The sequence below is a fragment of the Carassius carassius genome, chromosome 46, assembly GCF_963082965.1.
Source record: "Carassius carassius chromosome 46, fCarCar2.1, whole genome shotgun sequence".
NCBI classification, from domain to species: domain Eukaryota; kingdom Metazoa; phylum Chordata; class Actinopteri; order Cypriniformes; family Cyprinidae; genus Carassius; species Carassius carassius.
Genome location: NC_081800.1, coordinates 17499364 through 17513831, shown reverse-complemented (window position 1 = coordinate 17513831; position 14468 = coordinate 17499364). Strand labels below are relative to the sequence as shown.

The 14468-nt window shown below is 36.1% G+C and overlaps 1 protein-coding gene across 3 annotated transcripts in view; it reads right to left on the bottom strand.

Moving 5' to 3' along the window:
- Window positions 1-14468, bottom strand: part of LOC132128871 (rho guanine nucleotide exchange factor 25-like) — a 76962-nt gene that overhangs the window by 11974 nt on the left and 50520 nt on the right. For all 3 annotated transcript variants that reach the window (XM_059540248.1, XM_059540249.1, XM_059540250.1), the window contains 6 exons: window positions 13565-13872; window positions 12549-12659; window positions 5856-5980; window positions 3571-3637; window positions 3124-3227; window positions 2824-2893 (listed from right to left, as the gene is read on the bottom strand). In XM_059540248.1, the coding sequence (XP_059396231.1) occupies window positions 2824-2893; window positions 3124-3227; window positions 3571-3637; window positions 5856-5980; window positions 12549-12659; window positions 13565-13872 (785 nt within the window). The remainder of the gene's footprint in view (window positions 1-2823; window positions 2894-3123; window positions 3228-3570; window positions 3638-5855; window positions 5981-12548; window positions 12660-13564; window positions 13873-14468) is intronic.

The following is a 14468-nucleotide window of genomic DNA, read 5'->3' as shown; positions in this document are numbered from 1 at the left end:
ACATTTAGTTTGAAATTTTTATTTAATCTAATTACATTCAGATATTTGTAAGTGTGCCTTAAGTGTCCGAAAGTATTTATTTGGGGGGGACAATGTTTACTATATATACACCCATTAAAGTACAATCCAATGTCCAAAAATCCTATTAGTAAAGTATATGTTGCCAATGAGAAGAAACTGTAACTGTTATGGAAATACATCAAAGATGTTTAAAAAAAAAAAAAGATACATTTATTGAGAATTAATAAATTGGTCACTAATGTTAGGTTATCTTGTCTTAATTCTTCTTTCCTGATCCTACTCGTAAACACAGCTAGAGAGAGACAGGGAGCAGTGGGTATCACGAGAGGTGATTCAATGGAAACATTCAAGCTGCTGTAAGTGTTTAAGTAAGTTTGAACCTGAAACTGCCTACAGTATAAGAACAGAATACTGTACTGTGATGCATAGAGAGAGAGAGAGAGAGAGAGAGAGAGAGAGAGAGAGAGATTACACAACTCTTATGGAGGAGCATGAGCAGAAGGCCATACATAATTCAGCCCAATTATCGGCAAAGTAATCAGAGCCCATTCTCTCTCACACACACACACACACACACTGCATTCAAGTAGAAGGACGTTACAACTGGACACTACCTAGCACACCCACAGAAATAAACACTCATACACACGGAATGAGTTGCCTAGAGACAGGCCAACTGGGTAGACGTCAAGGCATGAATGGTTCTGACAACAAATTGTAAAAGACTCATATTGACACTGCACAAAATTCATTTCATAATCAGGATTTTTGTTCTTTACATCTTTAAAACATGATAAGATTTATTATCAGAAATGTTTTAAGTGAAGTGTGGTAAAGTATGGTGACCGATAATCGGAATTTGCGCTCTGCATTTATTACACACACACACACAGCAGTGGGAATCCATATTGCTTGGAGAGCAGTAGGGGGTTCAGTGCCTTGCTCAAAGGTCTCATCTCAGGGGCCTTTTACACAACTACATTTTCAGCCCAAAACGGGAAACTTTTATGCATTTTGTCTGTTCGTTTACACAACAACAGTGTTTTGGGGACTGAAAACGCATATTTTTGAAAACAGGTTTCAAAGTGCAATAAATTGTGCGTTATATTTTCCGCGTAAACACCCACAATGGGAATCTTTGAAAACGGTGACGTCACGTGCATGTGTAGTACATGTCGATTTTAAAGGTAAGCGTAAAAAAAACATTAACAACAATGGTGGAGTACAAGGTACTGTTGTTGCTGCTCAAGAGTTTGCTAATGTGTGGATTTACTTCACCAATATTACAACCAACAGCAGAGATGCATCATATACAACATATAATCGTCACTTCCCTACACGGTGACAGCGCCAACTACTGGCATGGCATTTATAATACAGCATTTTGGCTGTTTTCACAGATGTGTGTAAACAAATCGTTTTGGAAACATTGACATGTATATGTGAAACTTTTTAAAAACGCAAGGGAAAAACTTTTCAGTCATGGTATTGAGGGTGGAAGAGAACACAGGTTATTCACTCCTTATTATATTAATGTCTTATGAATGAACGCAAAAATTATGAGTGAACACAAATTACAAAAGAACAATGGGATATTTACAAATTAAATTGATTAATTTGAAATTTACAGTATATAATGCATTTAAAAAAAAAAAGTTTATTATAAGCTCATGATAACTACTGCATAAACTCACTAATTTGCTTCATTTATGCTTAAAACTAGGATAATAATAATGAATCAAAATTGTTGACTCAAAATTTTGCTTCAGGTATTTTGTAATTTGTGTTATTTGTTTTGTTATTTTTTACTGGAAAACAGCAAAACATACTAATTCAGATTGTTGTTTTTTCCGGTGCAGTGACATGTCCTTATAAGACTGTTGAAGTCCAGCTGAAGGATTTTGCAACCCATTGTCTTAATTTATCTACGTTACACATCAATGACTGGAAGTTGGAAAGTCCTGACATAACTTTGGTGTCTAACAACTTTGTTATGTAGGGTATGAGTTAAAATAGGGGGTGAGAGCAGAAGCTGAGGAAATTAGAGAGAGAGATGGGGGAAGGTCTTGTTTGTGAAAGGAAAAAGTCTGTCCCTCACTCACCCTCCATTACTGTTTCTCATTACCATCCAATTTCCCACTATGCTTGTTTCACAGTTTGACTGAACCTTTAGATTTTTGTTATAAGTTTAAGTCCCTTCAAGTCTTTTTAAGTTATCACCCAAAGGTCAAACACTGACAAACGCCAATTTGTACAGTAACTCAGTGCTTTTAATTTAAACAAAACACTTTGATTAATCACCAAAACTTGTATCACAGCATGTGGTAGCTTTTAACAAATTACTGCAAAGTACTTCCACAACTGTAAATCCTCACATTTTAGTTTTTAACGCGTACACCTGTGGGTGCCAGGATTTGTATAGTGTACTTATGTGTGTATGTCCATAGCGTAGGACTGAACTCCTGAAATAGCACGGTGTGTAATGCATCAGTTATCAAAAGGCGTAGCTATGGTTGTTGTTCCTCCTCTTATTTTCCCGCCTCTTCCTCCCTTGTGGTTGTGAGCCAATGGACACAACACAAGCAAACACACAGCCTCAAATGGGCTGTATCAGTAACAGGGTGTGTGAGGGTGAGGGGGGACAGAAATAGAGTGGGATGATGGGAGAATAAATGGGGTGTTAAAAACGGGCGTGCATGTTAAAAACCACTTTGTTTTCTCAGCACTGTTTACTCAGAAGTTCTGCTCAACCCTGCTAGAAACAGAGAGACAGATGAAAGACAGAATAATAGACAGACTTACATGTTTGATAAAAAGTTGGGCCAGTCGTTCCGGTTCAGCCACACATTTCTCCAGCTCACCCAGGAAATAACTGAGATCAGAACAGAGGGGAGAATCAGACATTCAGCCCACCATAAGTCGTCAGCAGAACCATATGGAATCTGCATGCATTAAATTCCACAGATTTTCCCCAAAAATAAATTGCAAGGACAATTTAGTCTAAACTAATTTCAAGGTTTTGGAATATTCTGAAATATGCTGAAAGTCTTATCAGATTTGTGATATATATATACACACACACACAAACACAGATAAACCTACTCTCTATGCCAGTCGTAGATCTGATGAATATTCCCGAATACTATTTTGTCTTTTCCTTTCATATCTTCTGGAACTCCTTTTGCATTCATAGTGGCCATGTAGCCCTTTGAGAGACAGAACATGATGAACTTCCACAGCTCAAGACCCATAAAAACACTCTTTTATTATTAAATCTGAGGCATTTCAACTGTGATCACTCTCATAAAAAATGTAGATCAGCATATTCCAAATTTTTTAAATCCAGGCACTATTACTTTGATTTATACTGTGATCAGTATTACAGCTAGGTGGAATTCAGGTCAGTTGATGCATCAAATCTAATTCTACGGTGATTAAATGCTCTGAAATGCACTTGAGTCATTCTAAGATTACAGGAAAACTGATAGCATTCCATAACAGAGTTGATCAAATCCACATGGGATTTGTTGATAGATATTTTAAGCTCACCTCCACAATAAGTCCTAGATCAGCTACATACAGCTTTTCTGTCTCTATCAACTCGTTCAGAACATACCTGCAGAAGAAAGGAGGTCACCCTTCATTGATTTCATCAAGTCATTCAATACATTAACAATATGCTGTGAGTAATACAGGGTGTAATATTAGCAGGGTTCTGACTGTCACAGCACATTAATAATCTGGGAGCTAATTGTAGACCACATGAAGGGCCGCTTTATATTGAAACGTGTGAATATCCCTGCTGGAAAATCAAGTTTATGATGGTAGCTGTGTTGTAGAACATAGTAGCTGTTTTCTAGCTACACTAAGATGGCCATTGGTTATTATTTTATCTAAAACAGTAATCAAGATTATCTTTACCTGGATTAAGATGATCTTTAGCTAGTCTTTAGCTAGTTAATAAAGTCATTAGCTGGTCCAAGATGGTCATTAGCTGGACTAAGATTATGTTTAGCTGGATCCAAAAAACAGTTTAACCTGTATGGCCAACTGGCATCTGTTTCTAGCTAGTTGGTCCAAGCTAGTCATTAGCTCTTCTAAGATTATCTTTAGCTGGTTAAGATGATCTTTAGCTGGTCTAGCAGCTGTCTTATTTTATATATGGCCAGCTGGTAGCTGGTTTCTGGCTAGTTAAGATGGTCAGTAGCTGGTCACAGCTGATCACTGGCTCATCTAAGATGGTCATTATCTGGTCTAAGATTATCTTTAGTTGGTTAAGATGCTGCCAACTACCATGTTCCAAAAACCTGTTATGGCCAGCTGGTAAAGGTGGTCCATTAGGTGGTCCAAGATGATAATTAGCTCATCTAAGAAGGTTATTAGCTTATCTATAGTTATCTTTAGCCGTTTTAAGATGATCTTTAGCTGGTCTACAAGCTAGCATGTTTGACCACTTATGGCCGGCGGATAACATGTTTCTTATAAGACTGATAACAGCTGTTTTTTTAGCTGACTATCTGGTCTAAACGCTATTATGTTGGACATAAAAGGTTTGACAATGTGATTTTGACCATTTGGTAGCTAGTTGCTAGCTGGTTGGTAATAGTGGATCGAATTGTGTCATTAGATGGCCCAAGATGATCATTATCCTTCAACTACCATGATTCAAAAAACTAGTCTGGCAACTTTAAACTGTTAGGACCAGCCTGCCAGTCTACCAGCTTGTTAACAACCACCGACTGGCTTAAAGGGATAGTCCCCCCAAGTATAAAAATGACCCCATTATTTACTCAACCTCATGCCATCCTAAGTGTATATGACTTTCTTCTTTCAGATGAATACAACTGGAGTTATATAAAAAAAAAAATCCTGGCTCTTTCAAGATTTGTAACTGATGTACACGCGCTCATGTGAACGAAGGGCGTAGGCGTAGTTCAGGTGAGAAGTGACAAACATGGAAGCACAGAAGAGAGCAAAACAAAACACCAGTCACTAATTAGAAGTAAAAAATGAGGATTTGTGATGAAAAATGTTGGAGAATTTCGATATATGCCAAGAGGAGACAGGCATAGCATGTCCTACGTTACTGCTGGAATGCCTCTCTCTCATGAATGCGTACAGTACAGACCAAAAGTTTGGACACACCTTCTCATTCAAAGAGTTTTCTTTATTTTCATGACTATGAAAATTGTAGATTCACACTGAAGGCATCAAAACTATGAATGAACACATGTGGAATTATATATGGAATTATATACATAAAAAAAAGTGTGAAAAAAATGAAAATATGTCATATTCTAGGTTCTTCAAAGTAGCCACCTTTTGCTTTGATTACTGCTTTGCACACTCTTGGCATTCTCTTGATTAGCTTCAAGAGGTAGTCACCTGAAATGGTCTTCCAACAGTCTTGAAGGAGTTCCCCAAGAGATGCTTAGCACTTGTTGGCCCTTTTGCCTTCTGTCTGCGGTCCAGCTCACCCCTAAACCATCTCGATTGAGTTCAGGTCCAGTGACTGTGGAGGCCAAGTCATCTGGCGCAGCACCCCATCACTCTCCTTCTTGGTCAAATAGCCCTTGATGCCTTCAGTGTGACTCTACAATTTTCATAGTTATGAAAATAAAGAAAACTCTTTGAATGAGAAGGTGTGTCCAAACTTTTGGTCTGTACTGTATGAACATCTGATGCCTGCTCTGTTAAATACTGCAACTGAAATCTCAAAGTAATACCACGTCAAAATGATTTAAATTAAGCATTTCTGTTACATAAGCAGTCTAAAATAAGGATTTCCTATGTTACTTAACACAAGTTGCTAATAAAGGAGATTTCTCACACACATGCTTTTTTCTAAGGCACTCTTCCGATCTTCTTCGCTGTCTATAGTGGCTGATGATTGGCTGGAGTTGTCATCCATCATCACAGAGCAAATGTCATCAGCCTGTAGGCTGGTGCACTGGATAATCTGCAGACACAGAGGAGGATAACTGTGAAAAGAGATGAGACATAATGCTAAAATGTCATTCACTCCAGGGATGGCTGCAGGGACAGAGAGGAATAATACAGAGGAAAGAGAGCGGATTGGGAAGATATGAGCTGTTGTAAGGTCTGCTGGTGACAGTGACTGAATGATGAGAGGAATTCAGCACTTATCAATAATCATGACACCAACGAGACAGATTAGATGTACTACCCTGACTCTCAATGACACTGACCCCATGAATTCATAATTTTCTCACAGTAACTCTCATCAGATTGTTTTGGTTGACATGGACCATTGTTTAAGTAGATGATAGATGTGCATACAGCCCCCAAGTTGTTCAATATTTGAGAGGAAAGAGGAAGTCTGAAGACGTCCTGTCTTTGTTAATGTGTTTGTTAACTGCACCAAAGGTAAAACTAGGACATAAACTCTGCTACAAATCCTCACACTTTGTCATGTCCCTCACAGTTTTTTAGTAGTAGTCATGCTTGTTAAGGATTTTTACAAAGCATCAATAAATCTGAAAAGTATCTTTTCCCAAATCATTTGTGATATGTCAAATCCTTTCAAATTCTTTTACAACTTTTTAACAATGATTTTTGCTAATGAAAAATAAAATGGGACTGCATTATATGCAACCACATAGCATTGTGCTAAAATCACTCAGATATTTTCCACACTTACAAGTGATTTAAAATTGAACAAATATGATTTTTTGTTCCATAAAACAGCTTTGGTGACCATTAGCTTTCACCATATGGTCAAAAAGTTTGACTTTCATACAGGATTGGATTTGGAACAGTGTTGCTATATATAAATTAAAACGTTTACTTTTTTTTATTTACTGGAAAAACTTAAAATAAATGAAATATAATGTTAGATGAAAAACTTTGCATACTTAGCCTTGGCAACTAAATGAAAATTTAGTTGAATTACTAAAAGTACAAACGTTTGTAAAAAAGTTTTTTTTTTTTTAATTAATTAAAGGTTAATCAAAATATAATAAAAATGACAAATGCACATAACAAAATAACTAAAAACAAAAGGTAAATAAATAGAATAATAATATATAAATTATAATAAAATTACACTGGTTTGGCATGACATGTGGGTGAATTAATTAAAATTTTTGGAGGAACTATCCCTTACAGAAATTATTTAGCATATTAATTTAGCAATCTGGTTCCCAGAATATAGGCAAAACTGCACCACACACACAATGGGCTTGGCATTTGTCATCTAACATATTATGCATCACAACTGCTGTTTGACAAAATCAATGGTGATTGTGTACATCAACAGACATATTACCATTTTGTTAGAATCAAAATATCTCTACAAACAACAACAACAAAAAAAAAACAATTACTCCAATTTATTGTGTTTCCCTGCTTCTTAAATGCACTAAAAGCCAGATAAGATCTGCTCTTTGACCAAAGCTGTTAATCTGCTTGGTTAACGTCACAGTCACCTGCGAAGATTCACTTTATCTTCATTCTCAGGACCACAGTATCTCGCTCTTTCTCTCTCCATACACACAATACCACTAACATCACATATCCTCCTCAAAGCAAGGAATCCTATAATCAGAGCTTGTGAGGATGAGCATATCTCTGTCCATTTATTTTATCTTTTTTTCTAGTTTGTTTGTTTACAGGAGATTTACAAAGCAATTCCTTTGCTTATAAAGGTGTTATTGTGTTGTGTGTGAGAAAAATATGGCACAATCTATTCTAAAATGATGTGGATTACAATGAACGTAAGTTCCTTGCATTATTTATTCACCCTCATGTCGCTCCATATAAAGTACAGACCAAAAGTTTGGACACACCTTCTCAATCAAAGAGTTTTCTTCATTTTCATGACTACGAAAATTGTAGAGTCACACTGAAGGCATCAAGGGCTATTTGACCAAGAAGGAGAGTGATGGGGTGCTGCGCCAGATGACCTGGCCTCCACAGTCACCGGACCTGAACCCAATCGAGATGGTTTAGGGGTGAGCTGGACCGCAGACAGAAGGCAAAAGGGCCAACAAGTGCTAAGCATCTCTCGGGGAACTCCTTCAAGACTGTTGGAAGACCATTTCAGGTGACTACCTCTTGAAGCTCATCAAGAGAATGCCAAGAGTGTGCAAAGCAGTAATCAAAGCAAAAGGTGGCTACTTTCAAGAACCTAGAATATGACATATTTTCAGTTGTTTCACACTTTTGTTATGTATATAATTCCACATGTGTTAATTCATAGTTTTGATGCCTTCAGTGTGAATCTACAATTTTCATAGTCATGAAAATAAAGAAAACTCTTTGAATGAGAAGGTGTGTCCAAACTTTTGGTCTGTACTGTATGTGATTTTCTTTCTTCCGAACACAAAAATAGATGTTTTGTATAATATGTAATGGTTGCTCTTTTCCATTCAGGTACAATAAAAAGGGCCAGATTATTCAGATCTTCAAGGAGGACACAAAACTACCAATTCCAAGTCTTCTGAAGCCAGACAATTGCTTTGTTGGAAAGAGGGACAGAAAATTTAGCCATTACGCACTGAAAACTTTGATATCTGTTCTAGATCTCCTTGCTACATTCATGAGAGTAGCAAATTGTGAACAAAGTTTCTTTTGAGTCAGATCTTTCAATGAATCAGTTCACAAAACCAGTCTAAATTTAAAAATTGGCTTTTGAGTTTAATTCACTGAATCAAAGATTCAGTTGCAGCAGTTAACACTTCTGTAATTAACATCTAAATTTCAGAATGTTTCACACACAAAGCTACAGCATGGCTTTTGAGGATCTGAAATATGCAGTATTTGAGTCAAAACACTTTTATGATTCTTTGCATTCTTTTTGAAGCATACAAGCTTCAGTCATCATTCATTGGAGTTGCATGAAAAAGTAAGATTTTATTTCTATTGATATAAAAAAAAGTATATATTTCTGTGGCGGCAAAGCAAAATTATGCTGATTTGATGGCAAAGAAAGATTATTATCAATGATGAAAACAGTTGTGCTGCTTATTGTCCTGGCTGAACAAAAATATTAGTTTCTTTAAAGAATAAAATCCAAACTTACTGACTGAACGGTTGTGTAAATTATGTGTATAATGTGTTGTATTGCTCCATTGTGCTGTGTTGTAGTCCAGCCTTACGCCCCACACTTTGCTCATGTGTTCGTGCCGTCAAGCCTGTCTGAGTATTGTATTACACTGTTGTGTTGTTTTCTGGTGCGGGTGGTGTTTGTGTGTTTTAGAGTAGTGTGATTACTCCTGCCTGGCTCACAGGTCTGCTCAGATCATTTCCAGATGTTTTTTTGGCACAGCCAACAGGAGAACCCCCACTCTTACACTTTACCCTTTTTTATCTGCCCAGCTTGCTTTCCACCAAGAAGCCCAGAGACTTTACGTGGACCTTTAATAAAGAGCAAGATCATATTAGTTGTTGTCTAGAGGAAATTGTTAAAGTTAGCTCGAGCAGAGCGAGGTAATCCAACCTTCTTTTCCCCTGCTTTTTATATAGGGTATGCAGGGACTCGAGTTATAGTTATATCATCAGTGGTTCCTCGTTCAAAGTGCTGTGTCAGACCTCCATTTGTCTGGGGAATAAAACAAAACAGCCAGTTTGATAAACATGTGCTGCGTTCCTCTGTCCGGGAGACAGGCCGGATCCGAGGAGTGCTTACATATTCATTCAGGAATTTTCCATTAGCCAACAAATAATAAACTCACGCTGGATCCCCACAGCAAATGTTTCTGTATCAGGTACAAAGGAGGTTGTCAGCAGAAAGAAATGACTGAAATAAACTACACCTCAGCCTCACCATGGAGAGAGGCAGGAACACCAATACCAAGTATTTAAACCCAATATAAACTGCAAAATGTTTATTTTGTTGTCCCTGAAACAATATGTAAACATTTTACATATTTTGGGGGGGGGGGGGGGGGGGGGTGAAATTACTTATAATAAACTCACTTTTGGCCACTGTATTACGGTTTGGCACAAAAATATAATACAGCACTTTTTCCAACATTTATAACAATAATAAATGTTTCTTGAGCAGCAAATCAACATATTAGAATGATTTCTGAAGCATCATGTGACACTGAAGAAAATTCCAATACCATCACAGGAATAAATTTCATTAAAAATATATTCAAATAGAAAACCTCCATTGTAAATTGTAATAGTATTTCAAACATCTACAGTTTTTACTGTATTTTTAATTTTTAAAAAAATGCAGACTTGGTGAGCATAACGGACATCTTTCAAAAGAAAAATAAATCTTACAGAACATAAAGTAGTGTAATTTGAAAAGACTAGAATAGTATATCTCACATGTCTAGAGTTCAAGCTGTTTCTATAATAAATTCATTTCCGATTATAATCACAGTGCTTGAGATCTTTGTTTTGCACCTGGTCATAATTACCTTTCATCACTCACCTTCTGATGGAATGATGGAATAGAATGATAAATGTTACCGCATTTAACCATCAATTTGGATGTACTTTCACTCTCTTCTGGCTATTGTGATTGTCTGTGTGTGTGTGTGTGTGTGTGTGTTGTGCACAGTGTTTTGTATTAATTTATGTGTTCTGGCTCAGATAGTGTACATGCACATGCAAAAATATACAGCAGGGTAGATAATGTAAGAACACATTGAAAATCTGAGATTAATTTAGCACTAGAAAGAAGAGGATGCAAAAAGGAGATTCATGTTAATGCTCCAGTTTAATTTTCAATGAAATTATTATGTTGATGTTTAAAAAATTCAAATTATTATTTAAGAAGGATGCATTATCATTGATCAAAAGGGACAGTAAATAAGTGTATAATACTGAAAAAGCTTTTTAGTTCTACAGTAAATGTTCTAGTAAAAGAAATTATGTTCTTTTGAACTTTTTTCAACTTATTCATCAAAGAATCCTGAAAACGGTTTCCACAAAAATATTAAGCAGCACAACTGTTTTCAACATTGATAATAATAAGAAATGTTTTTAAGTGGCAAATCAGTTCAAGAATCAGCGTTGGCATCACAGGAGTAAATACAATTTTAAAATATATTAAAATAGAAAACAGTTCATTTAATTTGCAACAACATTTCACTATATTGCATTTTTACTGTATTTTAAATAAATAAATTCGGCCTGGGTATGCATAAAAGACATATAAAAAACTTAATGACCTCTTTTAAATGGCAGAGTAATTTGTTATATAAAAATGTATTGAAATAGAAAATACAAAATAGAAGTCTTTTGGACCCCACTTTACAAGAAGAACATACGAAGAAGTGTGTTTTATCAATGTGTGTTTTCACTTTTAAAGGTTCAACCTGTGGGATAGAGCCTGGAAACAAATGACCCACCAGTCAAATGACCATCTGGCCTCTCTCACCCTCAGTGTGGATGGAAACACATCAAACTCCCGTGTGCAAGCTGACAGAAAGCCCCTATGTCCCTTATAACCTCCTTACATGTTTTCTCTTTCCCATAGTCATTCTTACTAAGAGACTCTGTATAGTTGCCTCAGCTTCAGACGCCATGCTTAGAGACTTTTGATGGACAATATATGAAGTCTGAAATTCTGATGTTTAAATGTTTAATTTGAGTAACATGAAGAAGCGGGTAAACCAGATACTTGATCACACCTACAGTGACCCCAAAAAGCATTGAAATAAATAAAAATATCTGAATTATATCATTTTTAAATTAATTCTTTAAACATCACATTTAAAGAGTGAGCACATGCACACTTTTTTAAAACTTGAACTGAATTGAGCTTGACAATGATATTGTTGTCTTTCGTAGAGCTGCTTTAGAGCTGAATTGAATTTGTCATAACTGATGAATTTTGCAACATCGATACTGTAATTGAACTTAAAAGAGTCAAGATCAATCTGACATGAGCTGAATAATTTGTCATTAGTTCTGTTACCTTTCTGTTTATTACCATGACACTGCTTTGAAACAATCTATATTGTACTGTACAAAGCGCTATATTTGTGACCCTGAACCACAAAACATTAAATAACTGGAGTGGGTGGATGGATCAAAATTATAGATTTTTCTTTTTTGCCAAAAATCATTAGGATATTAAGTATAGATCATGTTCCATGAAGATATTTTGTAAATTTCCTACCATAAATATATCAAAACTTAATTTTTGATTAATAATATTCATTGCTAAGAACTTCATTTGGACAACATTAAAGGCAATTTTCTCAGTATCGTTTTTCTTTTCTTTTTGCACCCTCAGATTCCAGATTTTCAAATAGTTGTACCTTGGCCAAATATTGTCCTATCCTAACAAACCATACATCAATGGAAAGCTTATTTGTTCAGATTTCAGACGATGTATACATTTCAGTTTTGAAAAATTGACACTTAAGGTTTTGTGGTCCAGGGTCACATATATAAAGGTGTCTGCCAAAAAAAAAAAAAGGATAAAATGACTTAACTTTTCAAGCAAAACGCTTGACATAAAAATTATAAAAAAGTAATTGTATGGTTTTAAAAAAGATTCAAAATGAATCCAAAAGTCTGATTCTGTCAATCTGACTTACTTGTGTTTGTCCTAATGTGGTGGATCCCTGTGGAGAGTCTGAATGGCAGCTGTAGGACTCCTGGACACCTGGATCGCAGTCATCAAGAGCAGGCAGGCCATCTCTCCACTCCTACACACACACACACACACACACACACACACAAACACACACACAATAATGCTTAAAAAGAACCAGGAACCACAACCTTCACGGTCTTTCACAAACATCAATACTCAGGTCATAATAAAGCTGACCCATAATTCCTCTATCTGTGTTACTATGACAAGTGAGTGTGTTATAGGGTCACAGCGACTCAAGGTCACACTGAACAGTTCATTCAGACAGAGGCGAACCACAGGGCTCTAGTGAGCAGTTGGCTGCACAGTGTGTTGCAATTCACACGGCCGTAATGAAAAACAGAGCAATACTTGCACTGTGATATTAGCTGATGTTTTCTGTGAGAGATAGATTAAACACAAAAAGGCGTATTGTTACTGTTTATGAAAAATATTGAGTCTGCATTGTTGTGTAAATGTTATTTTTTTTTATCATAGTGTTATTTTCGTATTATAGTTTTGATAATATTTTGAATTTGGTTTTATTTTTATATTATTTATTTTCTCTTTTTAACAAATTTTAGCTAAAGTTTTAGTCATTTTGTTGAGTTATAGTTTTTAAATATTTTTTTAATTATACATTTTATGCTATTTAGTTTTAATTAAAATTTGAGTTTAGTTACTTTAGTTTTATTACTTAAGTTAAACTAAATGAAAATGAGAAATGCTGCCTTGGCGACTAGCTAAAATCTAATTCTTGTTTTAATATTTCATATTTAGTATTGAAAGTTTATTTCAAGTAATGGAAATGTTTTTCCGTTCATACCAAGGATAATGATAACGATAAAGATATATTTTTACGAATCCTTCTAGTTTTATGAGAAAAGGGGATGTTCACACCACGGATGTTAAAGTAGCAGATAACATTTATTAAGTCATTACTTTCGAAAATAATACACATCAAACAGTTTTTCTCACCAGCTCTTTGTCTATGACTGGCAGGATGGTGAACTGCTCCTCTGTCTGTGGGCTGCCCAGGTCTTGGCTGCTCCTGGCGGGTGGAGGTGGGGGTTTGCCCTCCAGTCTGCGGACCTGCCGCTCTCCCTTGGCCGTTCCGGTCGCCCCGGCGCTCAGCTTACGTACTGGATTGGTCAGCCATTTCTTCAGGGTGCTGACAGAGCGACGGGAGCTTGGGGAGTTTGGGGCTGAACTGCCCGAAGCCTGGGGCGGGAGAGAGGCCACCGAGGTGGAGATACTGCCCTCACTGCCAGCGGCTGAGTAGGAGTCTGTACAGATAGATAGAGGGAAGAAAGAGAGAGAGAGGGGGAAGAGGAATTAAGTCGGGAATAACTGAAAGGACACAGCAGAGGGAAAACTAAATAAATCTGTCTTATACATAAACACACTCTATATAAACACACTATAACACAAAATATGGCCCATTGTGAAGCATTTTTCCCATGTCAGATTTCAGGCCTGTGACTAGTTTCATCAACTCCAGGCACTTTAGACCCCGTGGACTTTCAAATACATTACAGTTCGAAAGTTAAGGTTAATATTCGGAAAGTCTGAAGGCTGCATTTATTTGATAAAAAGAGTAAACGGTAAAGTAGTAGTCAGTATTACAATTTATAAAACAGTTCTCTCTATTTTAATATATTAAAAAAAGCCATTTATTCCTGTGATGTCAAAGCTGAATTTTCAGCAGTCATCACTCCAGTATTCAGTGTCACGTGATTGTTCAGAATTGTATCTAATACTTTGATTCGGTGCTAAATAAATATTTCTTATTATTATCAATGTTGAAAACATTGTTGTGATGTGCATTATATCTCATTATTAGCTCCATAAAATCTAAGTATAATCTAAAATAAATAATATA